This window comes from Cynocephalus volans, chromosome 4, assembly GCF_027409185.1.
Source record: "Cynocephalus volans isolate mCynVol1 chromosome 4, mCynVol1.pri, whole genome shotgun sequence".
In the NCBI taxonomy this organism is placed as follows: Eukaryota; Metazoa; Chordata; class Mammalia; order Dermoptera; family Cynocephalidae; genus Cynocephalus; species Cynocephalus volans.
In genome coordinates this window covers 160,838,842-160,858,918 of record NC_084463.1, presented here as the reverse complement: position 1 = coordinate 160,858,918, position 20,077 = coordinate 160,838,842, and the positions used below count along the sequence as shown (strand labels likewise).

At 60.2% G+C, this 20,077-nt stretch overlaps 2 protein-coding genes across 6 annotated transcripts; one reads left to right on the top strand and one right to left on the bottom strand.

Annotated features, from left to right (window-relative positions):
- Positions 1–906: 906 nt before the first annotated feature.
- On the top strand, positions 907–3,698 carry KCNK7 (potassium two pore domain channel subfamily K member 7). The gene is made up of 3 exons (XM_063095963.1): positions 907–1,225; positions 2,770–3,168; positions 3,423–3,698. Exons 1-3 carry the CDS (start codon positions 907–909, stop codon positions 3,626–3,628), a joined length of 924 nt encoding a protein of 307 aa, XP_062952033.1. The 3' UTR covers positions 3,629–3,698.
- A 287-nt stretch (positions 3,699–3,985) lies between these two features.
- EHBP1L1 (EH domain binding protein 1 like 1) lies at positions 3,986–19,235 on the bottom strand. 5 transcript variants are annotated; one of them, XM_063095961.1, is made up of 21 exons: positions 18,863–19,235; positions 16,448–16,505; positions 16,138–16,233; positions 15,741–15,794; positions 15,472–15,650; positions 15,251–15,393; positions 14,738–14,773; positions 14,581–14,649; positions 14,329–14,491; positions 13,418–14,162; positions 12,146–12,322; positions 11,518–11,675; positions 11,365–11,413; positions 10,187–10,816; positions 6,471–6,534; positions 6,314–6,387; positions 6,090–6,213; positions 5,721–5,820; positions 4,705–4,778; positions 4,499–4,613; positions 3,986–4,417 (listed from the first exon to the last, which is right to left on the bottom strand). In XM_063095961.1, the coding sequence occupies exons 1-21, from the start codon at positions 18,964–18,966 to the stop codon at positions 4,318–4,320; spliced, it is 3,312 nt and encodes a 1,103-aa protein (XP_062952031.1). In that variant the 5' UTR covers positions 18,967–19,235; the 3' UTR covers positions 3,986–4,317. The 5 variants fall into 5 exon arrangements, with proteins under 5 accessions (XP_062952031.1, XP_062952029.1, XP_062952027.1 ...); XM_063095959.1 differs by having other exon boundaries at positions 12,146–14,162; positions 18,863–19,234; XM_063095957.1 differs by having other exon boundaries at positions 6,314–6,369; positions 12,146–14,162; positions 18,863–19,233.
- Positions 19,236–20,077: the final 842 nt, after the last annotated feature.

Here is a 20,077-nt window from a genome sequence, read left to right as displayed (position 1 = left end):
ATGTGGTTGGTAGCCCAGGCTCTCCCCCGCCCTCCTCCCCGGCACTCCGTGGCAGCCAGGCCGTGTCTGCAGTTCGTCAGGGCAGGGAGTCAGGAGGGCAGGAATGGAGGCTGGAGAGCTTCGTCTGTCCACGGCGCTCCGGGCATCCTTGAGTCCTCTCGCTACCTCCACCCGCCCCACCTGATCCAGCCCAAATCCCACCACTCCCCTGTCACTCCACCGCCCAGGCGTCCACTGTGCCATCCAGGATGCCTGCAGTCGCCCCCATAGGTCTCCTTGTCCTCAAGGCCCTGTCCTTACCCCCGCCCCCCCGCCACGGCCTCCCCCTATTCCTCCCACACCCCAAGCTCTCTCCCACCAGGACTGGCCCCTTGCTCGCCAGCTGAAATGGCGTCTCCTTAGAGGAGCTTTCCCAGTGAGAGCCCCTCGCCCTAGAATTCTCCCATTACCCAGGGTGTTTCCTTCATGGAACTTAGGATGATGTGAAGACGTCCCGTTTCTTTGCATGGTTTCTTGTGTGAACACCAGGAGGGAAGGAAACTGTGTGTGTCCTCTTCTCTAGTGTCCTCAGGAACTAAGCACTTGTTGAACGGATGAACGGGGTATGTGTGACTGAGTGAGCATGACCTTGAGTGAGCCTGAGGCCCTGCAGGCCCTCCTGACAGCTGCCTCTCCAGCCCACCCCCACCGTCCCAGCTGCCGTAAAATGGGCAGATAGTGTCTTGTCCCCAGAAACTGGGAGGAGTGATCCAGGTCACCTCCCTCCCATTCATGCTCACCCCAGCTGTGTCCCAACCACTCACGCAGCACCTCCTCCCAGCCCTGGCCAGCCCCTCCCAGGTGCCTGCAGCGGAGCAACCGTGGAGCAGCCAGTTCCCACAGTGCCCTGGACTCGTGCAGCTCGCTATGGGGGGTCTAAGGCCCTGGGCCCGATATGGGCTCCTGGTTGTGGCCTACCTGCTGGCCCTGGGGCTTGGGGCTATGGTGCTCCAGGCCCTGGAGGGGCCTCCAGCACTCCAACTCCGGGCTGAGCTCAGGGCTGAGCTGGCTACCTTTCAGGCAGAGTATGGGGCCTGCCTGCCACCCGGAGCACTGGAGGAACTGCTGAGCGCTGCTCTGGCAGCCCAGGCCCATGGGGTCTCTAGCCTGGGCAATGGCTCAGAAGTCAGGAACTGGGATCTGCCCTCCACCCTACTCTTCACTGCCAGCATCCTCACCACCACGGGTAAGGCCACCAGGCAGCCCAGTAGGAGGCAATTCCGGAGGCCATCACTCCCTGGGGTCCCTGGGGGTGTGCTTCCCCCAGCCTGAAAGTGCCAGACAGAGCCTAGGCTCTATCAGGCCTGACATCACAGCTGGGGCTCCCCACAAAAACACACCCCAACTGGTGCCTCCACTTCAGCTGCCAGAATGGGTGTGGCTTCCTCAGCCCCACCCCAGGCACCTTTTGAAGCCCAGAAGAGGTACTCAGACCCCATGGGACTGAGGCAAGGCAGGGCACACAATACAGTGAGATGGATGCTTGGATGGAGGGACTGGGGGGAACCTGGGAAGCACAGACCGGGACCACTGACTCAGGAGGGGGTGTGAGGGGAGGCTTCTGGTGGAGAAAATCCCAATGAGATTCATCACCCAAGGCAAAAGGAACAGCGTGTACGTAAGCCCAGAGAAACAAAGCAAGGGGACCCACAGGCCTGTTTTTTTGTTTCTTTCTTTTCCTTTTTTTTTTTTTTTTAAAGATGACCGGTAAGGGGATCTTAACCCTTGACTTGGTATTGTCAGCACCACGCTCTCCCAAGTGAGCCACGGGCCAGCCTTCTTTTTTTTTTTGTCTTGCAAAGTGTCTAAATTTTTTTTAATTCTTTTTTTTTTTTCTTTTTGGAAGTGTTTTTGGAGCTCTGAAATGATTTTTTTCTTCAGTATTTATTATTATTTTTATTTACTTTTTTTTTTTTGGTGGCTGGCCGGTATGGGGAACCGAACCCTTGACCTTGTTGTTACAAGGGTGTGCTCTAACCAGCTGAGCTAACTGGCCAGCGTCTAAAAGTTTTCTGAATTAAAGTCTGTATTTCCAATTTCTTTTGGAAGATCAGAAAACCTATTCACACTGAGCCAGAATCCCCACGAGACATGTTGGCTGGAGCAGAGCACATCTCCCTAGTCCACCCATCCCCGCCATACTCTCATCTGGCATCTGGCTCCTGTGGCATTTGAATTTGCAACCTGGGGACTAGCTGATCCTATTCTCCTAGCCCCACTCTCCCACTTCTCACTGCCTTATACATGCTTTTCCAGCCCTGAATGCCCTCTTGTACACATGCTGCCTCTTTGCCACTGTCAAGTGTCCCCTTTGGAGGGGGAAGCAGGCAATCTGACTTTCTGGCCTGCCTCCCCCTCCAAAGGGCAGAGTCAGATTCCAGCACAAGGCCTGGCACACAGAACAATTCCATCAATATGCCTGTGGGGAATGAAAGAGCGGGTGACATTCCACTGGCTATGAATTTGGATATATCATTAGGGGCAGAGATGAGGAGGGCAGTTCTCAGGATTGTCGCAGCTACAAAAGCTTTAAGAGTGGCCCAGAGAGATTAAGGGACTTGCCCAAGATCCAAGTGAAGGAGGAGCAGAGCCAGACAGAACACGGGCCTGAACACTTCATGCAATTTCAGCCACCAGAGGGCAGCCTTCTGTGGGAGGCGATATTGGGGGAAGTGGAGGCCCCAACAGGCATCCCACTCAGGAGGTCATTGCCCACTGTCTCTTCTCCAGGTTATGGCCACATGGCGCCACTATCAGCAGGTGGAAAGGCCTTCTGTGTGGCCTATGCGGCCGTGGGGCTGCCAGCCTCCCTAACACTTGTGGCTGCCCTGCGCCACTGGCTGCTGCCTGTGCTCAGCCGCCCGGGTGCCTGGGCAGCAGTCTACTGGCAGCTGGCACCAGCCAGGGCTGCACTGCTGCAGGCAGCTGCACTGGGCCTGCTGGTGGCTGGCATCTTTGTGCTGCTGCCAGCACTGGTGCTATGGGGTCTACAGGATGACTGCAGCCTGCTAGAGGCAATCTACTTCTGCTTCGGCTGGCTCAGCACCATCGGACTGGGGGACTTGCTGCCTGGTCGTGGCCGTGGCCTGCATCCAGCGATTTACCACCTTGGCCAGCTCGCACTTCTCAGTGAGTCTGGCTGCCAAGGAGCGGAGGCGGGAGGAGGGAAGAGCAGCCTGGACTACCATTCCTATAAACCACTGGGGGGCTGGGCCTTGCAGGTGGAAGGAGCCTACACTAGAGCATGGTGTGGGAGCTGTAGTCCAAACAACCTTGGTGGCAGTGTTAGGAGAGGGGTGAGTGACACTAGATGCCAGGGTGGGAGGTGGCTGGTGAGCATTATCAACGCCCCAAGAGCTACCCTAGCAACCTCTCCTCCCCAGGTTATTTGCTCCTAGGGCTCCTGGCCATGCTGCTGGCTGTGGAGACCTTCTCAGAGCTGCCACAGGTCCGTGCCATGGTGAAGTACTTCGGGTCCAGTGGCCCTTCGACCACTGAGGACCAAGATGGCATCCTAGGCCAGGCTGAACTGACTCTGAGCACCCTGCCGCCCGCCGCCCCAGCCTCAGAACAGGCCCCGGCTTGCTGACAGGCGTCAGGTGATGGAGTTCAGCTCCTTGAAGGTGGAGGAGCCTGAGGAGGAAGCAGCCAGCCGTGGGTGGGGAAGAATGTGGACTTGAGGATGGGGTGGGGTGGGGGAGGATGCGGGGACCTCAGGGAATAGTGTGTTACTAAAATTAAAAAACAGGCAACAGCCTGGCCAGCTCTCGCGTCTTCTTTGGAAGTGAGCCTTCCCTATGGCCATCATCCTGGAGGGGCCGAGGTCCAGCCTCAGCCGGCCTCTGGGATCCTCAAGGCCCGCCGCCCCCCGCCCCCCTCGTTGGGGACGGCCTGAGCCCCGCACTCTCCGTCTATTGAAAGCCCCAGTCGTCCTGAGCAGGGCGCGCAGGGTGTCCTTGTCCAACTTTATTGCTGGCAGGGAGCAGGAAGGGCAGGCGGGCGGGGGCTGCGGGGGCTGCAGGCCATCCCTCCCACCCCCACCCCACCCCCGGGCTGGCAGCCGGGCCCCGTCGGGCAGGGGTCGTGGGCGGCGCTCCCGGATCCCCAGCCCGCCGCAACACCCGTGCACACACTCACACGAACAAATAAATAGGGCGCGGGCGGCCCGCGGGCGGCACCGGGGAGGGCCGGGGGCTCCGCAGCGCAGGCCCGGGGCGGCGGCGGGAAGAGCTGCGGCGACAGCAGCTGCGGCGACAGCGGGGCGTCCGCGGCGCGGCTTCAGCTCAGCACGCAGCGCTCGCGCCGGCTCAGCTGCCGGCTCAGCTTGCGGCGCCGCTGCTCCAGGCCGCGCTCCAGGCGTTCGTCCTCCTCCAGCGCGCTGGCGGGGAGCGGCTCGGGTCAGCCCCGGGCGCACCCAGGACCCTCCCCAGCTCCCAGCGCCCGCCTGGCCGCCACTCACATCCGCTCCTTGTGGTCCAGGTCCCGGACCAGCTCGTCGCGCTGGTTCACCAGCGACACCAGCTCCTCCAGCAGGAGCTGCTCTCGGTGCTGCTGCGCTGCCGTTTTCTGCCAGTCTGAGGGCGGGGGAGGCTGAGGGTCAGGAGGCGGCGGCTCCAGCCCTGTCCTGTCGCCAGCCGACCCCCCCCCCCCGGCCCCACCTCCCACCTTCGATGGCCAGCATGGCCCGCAGCTCCCGGCTCAGCAGCTCGAATCTCCGCTCCAAGTCCTGCTCCTCGATGCTGGGAAGTGGGGGTATCAGGTCAGGGAAAGAGGGCAGAGAGGGCGTGCCCAGGGCTGTGACCCACCTCCCCATCTGTCCCCATGGAGGGCCGGGCCGACCACAGAGCTACACCCCAGACCACATTCCGAATGATCTCTTTTGTTCCAGCTGTTCTCCAATTGATTATGGCTCATTGTTGTCTCCCCACCATCCCCGTTTTTAAAAATAAGAAACAACTTGGGCCAGCCCGTGGCTCACTGGGGAGAGTGCGGTGCTGATAACACCAAGGCCACGGGTTCGGATCCCATATAGGGATGGCCTGTGACTCACTTGGGAGAGCGTGGTGCTGACAACACCAAGTCAGGGGTTAAGATCCCCTTACCGGTCATCTTAAAAAAAAAAAAAAAAGATTCAACCGAGGACTATTTGGATGAACATTACTCATAAACAAGAAGTATTAGCCTAAAATTATTTTGAAAAACTATCCAAAATGCAAAAGGGAGGCAAAGCTGCCTCCACCATGCAAGAAAATAAAGGCAGTGATCGCAGAGTCGCTTCTGACGCCACTTGGGATCCAGCTCAGAATATAAAAGAACAGGGTGGAACTGGGTGGGGGACTCAGCCCTGACCGCTCTGAGCCACGTTTTGCTCTGGGCCTTGATTTTCTCATTAGTAAAAAATAGTACCAATTTAAGAGGCAAACATTTTACATAGGAAATTAGATAGGACAAAAAATTAATAAAATAGCTGGACAATAACTTTGTGAAAAGATCTTTGTAGAAAGAAAACAACAGTGAGTAGCTCTAACCAAAGTAGCTGATATTGCCTCTGCTCCACCGGCGCGGGACCAGCTGGGGGCGGGGCCTGGGTGTGGGGGCGGAGCCTGGGTGTGGGGGCGGGCCTGGGTGTGGGGGCGGAGCCTGGGTGTGGGGGCGGAGCCTGGGTGTGGGGAGGAACTCACAGCAGCTGCAACTGGTCCTGCCTCCGGATGAGAGCGTTCTTCTTGTTGACCAGGGTGAACCACTCCTGGATCAGCACCTCCTCTTGCAGCCTGTTGGCACCTGAATCGGGCAAGGACAGTCACCAGGCCTGCCTCCTGACCATGGTGTCAGAGCCAGGCGGCTGAGAGTTGGGGGAGGGGGCTCTCCCTGGCATCCCAAAAGCCAGCAAGCTGCTTCCCTGCTCATGGCATCAGTGTGCCCAGCTGTAAAATGGGGATGATGACCGCAGCTGTGCTTCCTCCCTGCTCTTCCCAAGGTCAGGAAGAGATGCAGGGCTGGGCAGATCTGGAGACATGTGTTGGGGTCGGACCCCCAGATGCCTGCCCTACCTGACTCCATGAGGCTCCTCAGCTGAGTCTCCACCTCAGCCGCTCGCCCGTCTATCTGCCTCTGCTCCTGTTCCAGGGCCTGCAGCTCTGCGCACACGTACTGACTTGTGTCCTGGAACCGTTGCTGGGTAAGGGGGGGGGGGGGCAGGGGACACTGTAGAAACAGCCCAGGCCCTGCCTACGAAGTACCCACCCACCAGCCCCTCCCACCTAGCCCTCCTTACCAGCCCAGACTCCTCCCCTGGGCTTGGGGGTGGCTCCTCCAATGGCAGACTCTCACCTGCAGACACAGACCAGGCTAAGGCACCCCCAAATGACATCTACCCCCAGCCCAGGATTTGTGAGCTGACTGAGCTGAGCTGGGTCACCACCTCCACTCACCAGGAGACTGTTGAGAGACTGTGGGTTGGCCGGAGGCAGGACTGGGGTCAGGACTCAGGCCTTCCTGTGGAAGAAGGGGCCAGTGAGGGCTGGGAAGGGTTCCCTGACAGCCCCAGCCTGGGGCCAGCCAGAGCTTCTCACCCACGTAGGGAAGGAGGGGTCCTCAATCCCAGCACTGGGGTACCCACACCAGTGGTTTCTCCAGTCCAGTATGCACAGAACCCCCCACCCCCACCTCCTTCTAGGGAAAGTGCCTCCTCATGCAAAGGCCACGGCCCTCCCAGCCCTGTAGTCCCGGCCCATCCACTCCCACTCTCCAAGCCTCACAGTCCGCATTCCTGTGGCTGGGCTGATAACTTCAGCCTCACAAGGTGAGAATCTGTGCTGAAAGCCTGTGAAGGACCCAGCTGGGGTCTCTCCTCCTCCTCCTCCTCCTCCTCCTCCATGGAGCCCCTTCAGGCCACCTGTGACTTCTGTCATCTAGTGCTGGTATCTCCATCATGGCCAGGGCCCCCACTGTCCCCCAACATGGCATAGTGACAATGCAGCCTCATCTCCAGACCTAGGCCATCCTAAGCCAAAACTTCCATCTCTTGGCCAAAAGGGGGCGCCCTACCACCTATCAGTTCTCAAATCTGGAGACTGCTACGCTTCACATGCTCAGGACAGGACAGAACACTCAGAACACTCTGACTGGACCTATGAATTTCAGCCTGGAAGGGCAGGACTGGCTCCCGGTGTGCCCTGTCCTGTCAACTTGCTGGGATTGCCAGCCCTGGGGACCCCCAACTTTCAGCTCAGCTGACAGCCTGGCCCCCTTGATGACTCCTCCTCTGGCCACCCTTTTGGGTCACCCTTCAGGGTAGGGAGAAGGGGTTGAGCCACCCAACTGTCTACCCCAACCTGCACCTCAGTGAGAGGCAGCCCTGGACCTCCATGGCACAGGTGCCATCTTCTCCAGCCTAGGTCAATGGTGGCCTCCTCACAGCCACCAACCATGCCCTGCCTACTGACTCTACCCTCAAGACACAACTGAGGGGTCTTCCTAAAACCTTCATGATGGGGTATCTCTCTCCACACCTGTTCTCAGTCCCCAGCGTGTTGGCGGCTCCAGCCTCAACTCTCCTACCAGCCTGAGCCCTAGACGCCACCCTCTGGGAACAGTGATGCACTTTCAGTTCCCCAAACAGCTTCCTCAGCCTCCATCTTGGGCTGCCCAATACCATCCTGAGCCTCATGACCCAGCTCAGCCCACCTCCCCCAGGGGCCCCTTCATGCTCCCAACCTCTTTCTGACTCCCTCCCTGACTTTCATGCCTCCTGAAGCCTCTCCTGAGCCCAGGCTGGTGGATACTCCCCTCATGGCCTCCCTCATCGCAGCTCTGGCCCCACACCCACCCTGTCATGGCTGCTGGTTATGCATGTCTCCCTGACCAGAGGTAGCCCCTTCAGATAGGGCTGCGCCGGGAAAATGAATTCAGGGTACACTGATTAATAATAGCTGCTGGGTTGGCTGGTCTCAGTTGGTTAGAACGTGGTAAGGGTTCGAATCCCCATACCAGCCTCCAAAAAATTAAATCAATAATAATAATAATAATAATAATAATAGCTGCTATCTCTAGTGTTGCATAGTATAAAGCGTTTCACATGTATGACTCATTTAGTTCTCATGACAACCCTGTGAGGAAGGGACTATCACCACCCCCACTTTACAGATGAGGAAACTGAGGGCCAGACATGAGGCTCACATAAGGTCTGGTCTAGGGCCTGGGGTTGTCTACCACAAAAGTTTGGTCCCGCCCTTGGCCACAAACTTGCTGTCATACCCCCTGGGCCTCTGTTTGTGTCCTTGTATGTAAAACAGGAAGGAATCCCAGCTCTGGGAGTTGCAAGGCTTGAGAAAGTTCCCCACTCCCATCTGGGGAACACATAGTTCCCCTTTTTGGACAGCACCCTGCAGGGGAGGGGTGCCTCAATGCCATCTTGAAAAAGACTTTCACACACAATGTGAGGGGTAGATGAGGGGCCTGGGGGCAAGCCAGGCTCACAGAGAGCACTCAACCAACAGGGCAGGCAGAGGTAGGAGAGTGGAGAAACCCAAGCTCAGCAGCAGCCATCGAGCTTCCTCACGACAGCCAAGATGGGAATTCCAATGCTTCCTCATGTCTGACCCAAATTCCTCTTTCTCTACCCTCGTGCGTGGCCCCTCCTCCAGGAAGCCTTGCTGGGCTGCCCTGGAAGCATCCTCTTCATGGCCTTGCTTTGACCCCATGCAGCTTTAAGGTGCCTGACTTCATCCTGCTCCAGGACTTTGGGAGCTCCCAAGGGCTGGGCTGGACCTGACCACCTCCCACTGCACGCATGGGGCATGGGAGGTGGGGGAATGGGGTGGCCAATGAGGAGGAGTCTCCTCCACCGCATGGCCGGATATCTCCTGTGGGACAACGCTTGAAAGGACCAGATGCTGGGACTTGGGCCCAGAAGGTTGGAGCCTCCCCTTTAAGATTTAAAGAGCCACTGATGCAACTCTGGGCTGGGCCAGAGGTGGCTGTGTCCTGCTGATTCCTGCATATCGCATTTCCTCCGGGTGCCTTTGGTGCTCTCTGCCTTTCATTCACAGGCTCAGCGCTGTGCTTCTGACCCTACACTCAGGGTTCCTGCTCTCAGCCTGGCCTCATCACCACCTATGGACCTTAAGGGAGATGACTGGCAGTTCTGTAAAGGAGACCTGAACTTTCCTGCCACCACATTTCTGCTTGTGCGGGTCCCTCCACTTGAGTGCCACCTCCCATTTTTCACCTGGGAAAAACCTGCCCATTATCAACCTAGCTCAAACGGCTACTGCTTCTTCCAGAACGCTTTTCCCAATTTATTCCCTCCTTTCCTTCAAACTTAGATGTCATCCCTGGGCATTTGAAGGCCTAGAGCAGCTGGACAGAGCTGCCCCTGCTGTAGTAGATAGGCCGGACGGTGCAATGGTGGAACCCCAGCTTGAAAGCCCATGGCCTAGACTTCAGTGGCTGTGAGTCCTGAACAAATCTCCGCTCTCTCTGGGACCATCTCTCCCTTCAGCACAGTGACATGACACTCTGAGAGACTGACCTGAGACCTGCAGGGGATGCGGATGGGTACACAGATCCCCAGCAGAGTCTCCCACCTCCAACATCCCACTATAAGATAAGAGGACACTGGTCTGCAGCATCTGGGGTTAAAGATCCAAGTCAGAGAATCTTGTGGTTGGAAAGCCATTGAAAACCCCCCTTGAGAACTTACAAATTCTGCCCCCGGTTTGTGGGGTGAGGTAGCTGCCGGCTGACCTCTGGCCACCTGCGGGGAAAGAGATGCCCAACCCACTCTAAGGTCAACAGAGTGCCGTGCTGAGCGCTGACACCGTGGAGCCTCTGGGAACTTCCTACTACAGCCCAGGATTCCCCAAACTGGTATCAAAGTGTTACACATGCCCAGCGTATATCCCAGGCTGGCAGCGAAGACCAGGACCCTGCTCCAGCAGCCGCCCTGCGCCTGGCAGGCCTTTGCTCGGATATGTCCCCTGACAGGGAGCTCACTACCACGCCAGGGGACTCCTCCGCACCATGAGCCCTTCCGATCGATCGGAAAGCACCTCTCGGCGTCCAGCTGATTCCCTCCCTTCTGAGGCCGCCACTCCTCAGGCCCGCTCCCCACGAGCCCGTGCTGACGCAGGGGGCGGTCACTCACCGCAGCTGCAGCCGCAGCCGCGGCCCCGGCAGCTCCCGCGGCTCCCGCGTCCGAGTCGTCCACCGAGAAGGAGCTGCTGTTGCGCAGCCGTGAGCGCCTCTTCTTTAGCAGGTCGGCGTCGCGCACGTGGGAGAAGGAGCCGTGCGCGCGGGGCGGGGGCACCGGCCCGGCCTCCCCGTTGACCGACGGCCGTCGCAGCCTCACACCGGCCCCGCCGCCTGGCGCCCCCGCCCCATTCACCAGTCCCTCGGCCGGGAGCACGGAGGCCTCGGCTCCGCCGTCCTTCGAGGCGCGGCCCGTTTCCGCGCCGCTGGGGGCCGTCTCCGGGGCCGCCCCGTCCGCGCGGTTCATGGCCTCCTTGGGCGCCTCGGCCCCTCGCTCGCGCAGCCGCTGCGCCAGGCCGCCGGCGCCCAGGTCATCGGGCGGGCTGGGCTGGGCGCTGCCCACGCGGTACGTGCCGGCGCCGCCGCCGCCCTCCAGCTGCACCAGCTGCAGCTCCTGCCCCGTGCAGAAGGCGCGGATCTGGCACAGGTACGTCATCACGATGAGCTTGTCTGGCACCGCCAGCAGCACCATGTCCGCCGGCTCCAGCAGCCGCGACACGCCCAGGGCCGCGAAGCCATCGAAGGCCTAGGAAGGGTGCGCTCGGGGTCAGCGGCGGCGGCGGCCCGCGTTACCCAGCAACGCTGCGGCCCCGCCCCGGCTCGCCGACGGGGTCCCCGCGACGTGCACCCCAGGGTTTGCCTAGCAACGCCTCCACCCTCCTAGGGAGGGAAATCTAACAACAGGGTCCTCCCTCTCGTCACCTAGCAACTGCACACCTGCCACACCTGACACACACACACACACACACACACACACACACACACACACACACACACACACACACACACACACACACACACACACACACACACACACGGGGTTACCAAAAGGTGGTTACCGCCACGGTTACCAAAGGGTGGTTTTGGAAAAGCCATCTAGTGGAAATACGCTTTTTTAAAAAAGAAACCAAAACAAAACTAAGGAAAACAATTCAATGACCAACAAGGCAAATAGTGGCAGGACTTCCAAAAGCCACGGCTGGGGCCCTGCAGCCCACAGATCCCCCAAATCTGGGATCTGCAGCCTGGCTCTAGACCCCCTTTTCCTCCAGGTATGCTCCCTCCGCATCTCACCTGCTTGTTGTTCTGTTTGATATTGAGTGGGTCCAGGGAGGCATAGTCGCTGCAGAGAGAGCACTGGTCAGACAGACGCTGGATCTACACTGCCCCCCTGCAGGCTTCCCCCATTCATTCCCCCACCCCCACCCCCACCCCCCAGCAGCTCACATCTTGTCTGGGTAGAATCGGTGCAGGATGGCACAGAAGGCCAAGCCATTACGCCAGGATGTGGTGAAGTTGGTGATCCGGACGCCACGGTAGCCAGTGGTGACTTCTTGACACCACTCTAGCAGGGACTGGCTGGAGCTGACCAGGGCAGGTGGTGTCTGGGGACACAAGAGTGGACTAGAAATGTGTATGTACATGGGACCTGTGCCCTCTGTCCGTTGGGGAAGCTCAGGCCTGGCACAAAACAGCCCCAGCTCTGAGTTTACAGGGTCATCTGAGACTACTGGCCAGAGCCTTGGGGACAGGCAAAAGGGTTTCCAGCTCCAGGGTTATCTGCCATGGTCACCTAAAAGGTCAGTGGCCCCCAGGCAAGAACAGAGGTCACCAAGCAGCCACACCTCAAAGTCAGCCCAGAAACTCAGCTTAGGGGTGTCCAGCTCCATGCAGCCCAGGGAAGACAGGGTGGGAGAGCTGGGGCATCCTGAGAGAGGAAGGGATGAGGGGGCTCCTTGAAGCTGAGCCCCCCCCCATCCCAGTCGACCAGGTGGGTCCATGCAGAGCCACCGTTTGCTCAGCCCCAGGTTAGTGGGAAGCAGCAGACTGGGCCTTCGGCGGCCCCCATCCCTACCTGGCTGCCCGGCAGCCTCCTGTCCTCTTCAGGCTCCTCTGGGGAAGAGGCCCCCGAGGGCCTGGGTGCCCGAGCCTCTGCCCCACTGGCCACCTGCACTTCAATCGGGCTGGCCTCTGGGAGGCTTCCCTCAGTTTCTTTCCCCTTCTCGGTTCCCAAGACCACAGCCTCTGCTTCCTGGGCCTCAGAAATACCAGATTTGATCTCCGGAGGATCTAAAATCTCTCTTGCTGCTTCTTGAACCCCCCAAGCCCCAGATTTGGCTTCTGACACTCCCAAAACCCCAGCCTCTGCCTCCTGGACCTTCAAAGCTATAGTTTCTGCTTCTCGTATTTCTGAAATCTTTGCCTCTGTTTCCTGGGACCCTAAACTTCTTTGCTTAGTGACTGGAGCCTTTAAAGCCTCATATCTGAGAGCTCTCCAGAGTCCAGTCTCTGCCTCCTGGACCCCCAAAGTCTTAGCCTTTGCCTTCTCAACTTCTGAAACTGTAGCTTCTGTCTGTTGGGTCCTCAGTACCTCATCCTCTGCCATTCCAGCCTCTGGCCCTGAGACCCCTGAAGCCCCCATCTCTGTTTTCTGGGCCTCTGCTATCTCAGAATCCATCCCTGGGACCCCTGAACCCCCAGATGGTATCTCCTGCGCCCCCAATATCTCAGCTTCTGCTGCCCCAGTCTCTGTTCCTGGAACCCCTGAAATCTCCACCTTTGTCTCCTGGGCCACTAATATCTCACACTCTGCTATCTCAGCTTCTATCCCTGGAACCCCTGAACCCTCAGCTACTGTCTCCTGGGTCCCCAAAATTTCAGTCTCTGCCTCCCCAGCCACTGTCTCTAATACCCCGGAACCTTCCACCTCTGTCTCCTGGGCCCCCAAAATCTTAGATTCTATCTCAGCTTCTATCCTCAGTACCCTGGAACCCACAGATGTCTCCTGGATCTCCAATGTCTCAGTCTCTGCTATTATAGTCTTTTCCCCCAGAACTCCTGAACCTTCACCCTCTGTCTCCTGAGTCCCCAATAACTCAGACTCTGCCATCCCAGTAGCCTCTATCTCCTGAGCCCCCAAAATCTCAGCTCCTACTGCCCCAGTCTCTATCTCTGGGAACCCTGATCCCCCTTCTTCTGTCTCCTGGGTCCCCAATACCTCCAACTCTGCCACCTCAGTCTCTGTTCCCAGGACCCTTGAATCCCCAGCTTCTGCCTCCCAGACTCCCAGATTCCTAGATATCACCCCCTGGTCAGCTGATGATGGGGCCTCCTGGCACCTGCTCACCTGGGGCCTGGTGCTCGTTGCTCCAACAGAGGGGCCCTGCTCCACGTCTGTCCCCCCAACACCAGGGGTTCCGCCCCTGACTTCTGTGTCCTCTCTCTCCTGGCCTGCAGTAGCACTGGCCCCCTTGAGGTCACTGAGATGCCCAGAGCACCCGGCAGGCTCTGCTGGGGGTGGGCTCCAGGCTGTGGGAGCCTCATCCCTTGTCCTCACCCCCATACTCCCCTGAGAGCCCCTTGATGGAGCCTCAGGAGTTCCTCTGAATCTTGTCTCAGGCATCAACTCTGTAGCCTCTGGTCCCTTAGTGTTCACATGTCTCACCTTTGAGCCCTGCTCAGCATCCACTTGCCTAACTTCTAAACTCTCTTCAGGCTCCCCAGCTCTGACCCCTGACTTCTTAGTGTTCACCTCTCTGACTCCGGACCCATGCTCAGTGTCCTCTCCACTAACCTCTGGCCTGTCCTCATTGCTCCCCTCTTCAACCTTGGGTTTCTCTCCTCCCAAAGAATCCCTGGAGCCTCCATCCTTGATGCCTGGGCCCAGCTTAGCTCCCTGGGCCTCTGTCCCTTCCTGAGGGCTTGCCCAGGCCTGGATCTCCCTGGCAGAACCCACGCCTGCTGGGGGAACCTCTGAGGCTTTGGGGACCTCGTCTTCCCCTTGGGGGACGGGGGGCCACGAGGCGTCAGAGACTTTCCGGAGCCGAGGGGCTGGGGTGGGGGCCATGTCCTGGTCTGGCTGCCTCAAGGACCTGAAGAGAGAGCAGGAGGCGGTGTTGGGGGGCTCATGTGGCCCCCACTCTCAGCTCCATCCCCCACCCTTCAGACTGCCAGGGCCCTGGAGAGGCAGGTTGGTGGGGGGAGTGCAGCTCCTAATAGTGGGCAGGGGGTGGGGGTGGGGCTGGTTCCAAAGCTCACCTGGTCTCCAGTGGGGTCCCCAGGGGCCTTAGGGTCTCAGGCCCCACCTGACCCCCTGCTACAGTAGCTGGTTCTGACCCCTGGCCCCGGGAGGCTCTGGCCGGGGGTGCAGGGGCACTCACAGGGGCTGGGCTGGTATCCCCAGCACTAGAAGGGCCGGCAGCTGGGGAGGAAGGAAGGGAGGGGGCGCTAAGGCCTGGGCTCTGTAACTTGGGGTCCAGTCCCCACCCCAAACCCCAGCCTGGGCCTCACCTGCCTGCCGGGGCAGTACTCGGCCCTCCTCCTCCTCCTCACAAAGTGTCTTCAGCTCCCTAGAGGGATCTAGGGTGGGGGTGTGGGGTGGGAGAGTCAGCCCAGGGCAGGGCCCCACAGGTCTGACCCCTTTCCCCAACTAGAGTGCAAGGCCTACCTGGGAAACGCCCCAGCCTCAGGGCACCGCCCCAGCCTGCGAGAAGAGACAGGCCCACAGATGCAGAGAGAGAAAGAACCACAGGACAGAGAAAAAGCCTTAACAAGCAGAAGGGAGGAATGAGGACGCCCGTGGCTGACCCGTGGGGGCAGGTGGGGAGGGATGCAAAGACCAGCCTGCAGCCCCGCTCGGGGCTCTCCACCCAGCTGTCTCAGGTGAGGTACGGACCTGGCAGTGCCCACCCAGGGATGAAGGAGGGCCAGGGGCATGGGGAGGCACTGGGAACCCATCCTGCAGGACTCAGCTAAGGACCGAGGCCACCACAGGACCAGGAAGCAAGCTGGGACAATCAGGGCTGCTGGGCAGGTTGGGACTTCCTGGGCAGTAATGAGCTCCCATCACTGGGCATGCACAAGCTGGCCCTGCCCCAGCAGAGCCAGTGGCTCATGGCTTGGGTACCCCCACCCTCCCTGGGTCTTGGCAATCTCCATCTCTAGCAGGTTGTGGGCCTACCAGGCAGGGGAACTTGAGCCCGTGCCTCAGGCGCCCCTGGGCCGTTAGCCTCGTCCTCGTCACTCTCAGCAAAGTCGTCCAAGTTGCCCACATCACTAGGCTTCACACTCATGAGGCTTGCAAGACTCTGCATGTCATCGTCCCTGGGGGTCATATGTCAGAGGTAAGGGCTGGGGTCAGAGGTCACTGGCCAGGGCCAAGGAGGGCAGGCAAGCACTCACGTGGCACGGCCCTCCCGCAGCAGCACCCCTGAGAGAGTGAGGCTCAGCTCAGCCTGCACCACCTTCACCGACTTGGGCTTCAGCCGCAGCCGCAGCGGAACTTGGGCAGGCACGGGCCCCGCATGGCGGGCCAGGTCCACATCGGCTGTGGCCAGCACCTTCCGCTGCCCCTTGGACTCCTGTGTGCCAGGGGTGGGACCGGGAGAAGGAGCATCAGTGCTGCCCCAGGGTCCCCAAGACCCCAGGCCCCAGCCCCCTCGGCCACTCACATTCTCAATAATAAACGTCCACTCTTTGGCCTCATACTGGTCCACATGGGGGTCCTGGGAAGAGGGGGCACTGGTGAGAACAGGGCTGCTGGTGTGCAGCAGTGAAGGGAGAAGAGCTGTGCTGGCTCAGGGGTGCTTGGTGGGGGCCCTGGACGCTTGGTGAGTGCACCCCAGCTTCTGACCCTTGCTGTCTCTCATACCGCATGTGTTAGGTAAATGCTGCCTCCTCCAAGGAGACTTCCTGGGCCACTCATGGTGAGTGCCCGCCCCCAGCAAATCTTGGTCTCACCCCTCTATTCTTTCCTCTTTGGATGAACAATGCACCAGGGACCCCTGTGGCTGCCCAGGGCTGCAATCCCATGCCCATTCCTGCCGTGCTGGAGGGCTAGAGACTCACCCTGTAGAGGGTCACGGAGATGTCCACATTCTCAGGTACCATCCATACCACGGTGCCCCGGTATGGGTTCTGGATACCCGGCTGCCAGCTGTGGGCCTACAAGGGGCAGGTTGAGTCCTCCCCCTAGTCTTAACTTTTTCCCCCTCACCCCATGCCCTTATCTCCAACCTCGACCCCATCTTCCTCTCCCTTCTGTGGATTCTGATCCAAAACTGCACCTGACTCCACTCCCCCACCAGCCCCCATCGGTCTTCCCTGTGGCCCCCTATTGACCCCATCCCCAACCTGGACCGTTGCCATCCTTCCCTACCTTGGAGCAGATGCGTCGGTTCCGCCGGGTCCACACCACCACCAGCTTATCTGGCTGCCTGGGTGGGGCAGGGAAGGGCTACTCAGGCCCACCCAGCCTCCACATCCCCTCTTCCTCCTCCTCTCCTACCCCCTTAGGGTCTTTATGCCCACATCTCCTCCCCCACAGGAGAGGGCTTGGGCAACCCCTTATCTGGGGCCACAGGGTGCAGGGTGAGGCTGCTGAGACAGGGTGGGGCCAGGGCAGAAGGGCAAAGGCCTGGACAGCATGGGCAGGCAGGGTCTATGAAGAAATACAGCAGGAGAGACAGAGACAGAGATCCCCAAAAACACATCATGGACCCAGCGAAAGACCCACAGGGGCTGCGTGTCTGAGCAGAGGCATGAGTTGGGGAGGATGGGCCGATGAGGAGCTGGAGAAAGGGCTCCAGGCAGAAGGAAGGGCAAGTGCAAGGGCCTGAGGTTGGGGGCAGGGGTGGGGTCAGCATGAGGGGCAGCTTGTCATTAGACAACTCCCAGGGCCTGCCATGATCAGCCCTTTGCTGGGCCCAGGAGCCCCAAGGAGGGTCAGTCAGGGTCCCCACTTCCCTGAACCTAGAGCCCTGGACCATAACTTTGTAAGACAATGACAATGGAGCCCAGAGGGCCCCTGACCCCCATGGTGGGGAAGGGAGCATGAGGGAAGACTTCCAGGAAGTGACACCTAACCTGACCAGCATATGCGACGCAGACTCAAAGGAGTGGCAGAGAGATGTGGGAGGTAGAGACAAAGGGCGAGGAAAGAAATGGCTGCCCAGGGCCCTCCTAGACATGGCGCTGACGTGTGGCTGTGCCTGGGGGAGAGGGCTGCCCAGGTGGCTGGGGATGGTTGAGGGGATGATCAGGCCAAGGGCCGAGGCACAAAAGCCCTCCTTGCCTGTACCCACCCAGCCCCACACCAGGATGCTCATGCCCCTCTGGAGGCCAAGCCAGGATAACTGGCTCTCCTGTTAACCCCTGAGGATGCTGAGGCCCAGAGAGGTTGGGGGCCAAGCCAGGTCACACAGCTGAGCCTAGAGCCCTCTCGCCACAAGTCAAGCTCCCTTCCCCAAACTGCAGATTATGGCTGAGCAAGGGTAGCCATGGGGCCTTCCCAGAAAGGGGAAGAAGACAGGGGGCGCCTGAGGAGGGCGGGGCCTGGCTGGGCAGCCTGACTCAGGCTGGGCACGCCCTCCTGGGGAGCTGCGACCTGGGCTGGAGCAGCTTCCTGGCCTGGGCTCCAGGCTAGGAAGCTCAGGATGCTCTGCCCTCCACCGTCTGTGACTCAGCCATGTTGACACTGCCCGCAGCTTCGGCTTGCTCTCTGGGACCATGCTCAGTGTCCCCCTGGCCTCATCTAGGATGCTGGAGCAGAAGCCAGAGGCCATAGTTCAAGTGCCGGCGCCCGACCTCTCTGGCCTCTGCCGAATGGCGTGAACGGCCCTCTGGCAGGCCCAGTGTGGGCAAGACCAGGGATATGGCAGCCGCTTGGGACCTCCGTCTCCTGCTCACTCCCCTCCCATTGGACCCCATGGTCCCTTCCTGCCCCAGCCCTTCCCCTCCAGAGCCTAAATTTAGCCCTGCCTGGCGGGTGAGGCCCCCACAGCTGTGCCCTAATCCAGCCAAGGGAAGCTGACACCAGCAAGCACGTATATTTAGGGTGTGACGAAGGGGCCTGGGCAGCTGCGGGTGGGGGGCATGTGAATGAGATGCCCCCAGGCCCTTTGGCAGTCCAGGCTAGGGCCTGCACCCTCTCACATATGGGCCCCTCGCCCCATCACCTCGCCCTCTGCAGGCCCTCTCCTCCTGGCTCACAACTTCCTAGGCCCTCAGGCCCCTTTAAGCCGCTCCCTGCCTCTCTCCTCAGCCCTCCCCAGTGCTCAGTTTCCCCTTTTAAGGACATTGTGGAGACATTTCCAACCTCCTAGCACCCGCTCTGGCTGAAGGAGGCGGGGGATCTGGCTCAACAAGAGGGCAGGGGAGTAGGGGGCAATATCTTTGTTTTGAGCCGGACCAAGGTGCATGGGGGTTTCTGTCCCAGACCTGGCCACCTGCAGACCTCAAAACTTGCTCCCTAGGTTCCCAGTGCCACCCTGAACCATCCCTCCGGCCAAAGACATGCAGCCTCCCTCCAGGCCTGACCACAGCTGAGGAAAATGTGGCACAGACTCTCCGGCCTCAAAGTCCTGCCCCCCGTGCCCCAAAGCCGGCCCACACCAACTCTAGTGGGCCCACGAACTGCAAGGGCACTTCTGGGTCTCCCTGCCTGGGACACCAGGACCCAAGCTGGGGTGCAGAGCCTCTTCGGCCATTGGGCTAGGGAGCAGGGTTCTCTCTCAGGCTCAAAAGGCCGGATGGGACCCCAGCTATTCGAGGGGGGGGTCTCCCTCCCACTCACCATTTCTTGGTGCACTCCAACACCAGCTCGTGGTAACAGGCCACAAACTGGAACTTGGCGGCCCGCTTGCCCACGCGCTGCAGGCGCTTCCACACCGAGGTCATGGCCCCCGCGCCCCGCCGCCCGTCTCTCAGGCCCGGGGCTCTCGCTGGTCCGGGACCGCTGGCCCAGCCCGGGTCCCCATGGCCTCCTGGGCTCCTATCCGCGCCGCCCGCCCCGTCCGTGCGGAGCTGTCCAAGGCTCGCACGCGGGGCTGCGCTCCCCGCTGCCGCCGCTGGGGCCCGCAGGGTGGTCTGGCTGAGTCTGCGGGGTCGTCTGGGGCGCGCCGGGTGGCCGCAGCGCGGAGCGGCGAGCGTGCCGTTTCCTGGAGCCGCACCCCCGTCGGAAGGCGGGCGGGGCTCCGGCGCGGGGCGGGGGCAGGGGCAGGAGCGCGGGGGGCGGGGCGACCCGGCTTCCGGGGCCTCGCGCCGCCACGCGGGCGCGGGGGGGTGTTGGAAGGGGTGGCGCCCGACCGCAGCCCCCGCTCGGTGCTGCGGACCCGCGGGCCGGGGTGGGGGTGGCGGGGCGCGTGGGCCGGGAGAGCGGGCAACCAGCAACTTGGTGCCGCCCTCGAGAGCGCTGCCAGGGCCGCCTCCTTCGTGCCCGCAGCCCTGGGAGGTACGTACTAGTGGCCCATTTCACAGGCTAGGAAAACAGACCCAAAAAGAGCAAGGGACTTGCTCAGGGTCATATTGCGAGTCTGAGCCAGAGTCAACTGTCCTCAACTCTGGCGGCAGGAGTCTGCCACCCACATCTTAACCAGAGCGGGAAGGAACAGAGTCAGGAACCCATCTCGGTGGCCCTACCTGTGGGCAGCACCAATCTCTCAGTCTCTAGGAACCTGACTCCTCACCTGTCAGGTGGAAGATAGTACCATCATCCCACAAGCAGCTACAGGTTCAAATCCTGACTTCCGACCCAGTGTGTGAACCTTGGGCAAAGCACTAACACTCTGAGCCTCAGTTTTGAGGTCTGTTAAATGGGGATAATTACGGTTCCGCCTTTTATAGAGCCGTCGAGAGGGTTAAACGTCGGAAAGCATTTAGCACAGAGCCTGGCTGATTTTGCCAGGTCTCGTTAAATGGAATCCGTCATCTTGGACGAGGAAAATATGCCTCCAAGCTTGTATGTTTACTCTCCCTCTACCGAGGAGCCTCCCCTGGGCGTTAGCGGCTC

Excerpts from the sequence above, each read along its gene's own strand:
- KCNK7 (XM_063095963.1), top strand. The coding sequence starts at position 907 with ATGGGGGGTCTAAGGCCCTGGGCCCGATATGGGCTCCTGGTTGTGGCC. Across the intron at positions 1,226-2,769 it reads CAGCATCCTCACCACCACGG|GTTATGGCCACATGGCGCCA; the intron begins GTAAGGCCACCA and ends TCTCTTCTCCAG. Across the intron at positions 3,169-3,422 it reads TGGCCAGCTCGCACTTCTCA|GTTATTTGCTCCTAGGGCTC; the intron begins GTGAGTCTGGCT and ends TCTCCTCCCCAG.
- EHBP1L1 (XM_063095959.1), bottom strand. The coding sequence starts at position 18,966 with ATGACCTCGGTGTGGAAGCGCCTGCAGCGCGTGGGCAAGCGGGCCGCC. Across the intron at positions 15,795-16,137 it reads TCTCCGTGACCCTCTACAGG|GACCCCCATGTGGACCAGTA; the intron begins GTGAGTCTCTAG and ends CCCTCTTCCCAG. Across the intron at positions 6,535-10,186 it reads CGGCTGCGGCTGCAGCTGCG|GAAGGCCTGAGTCCTGACCC; the intron begins GTGAGTGACCGC and ends CTTCTTCCACAG.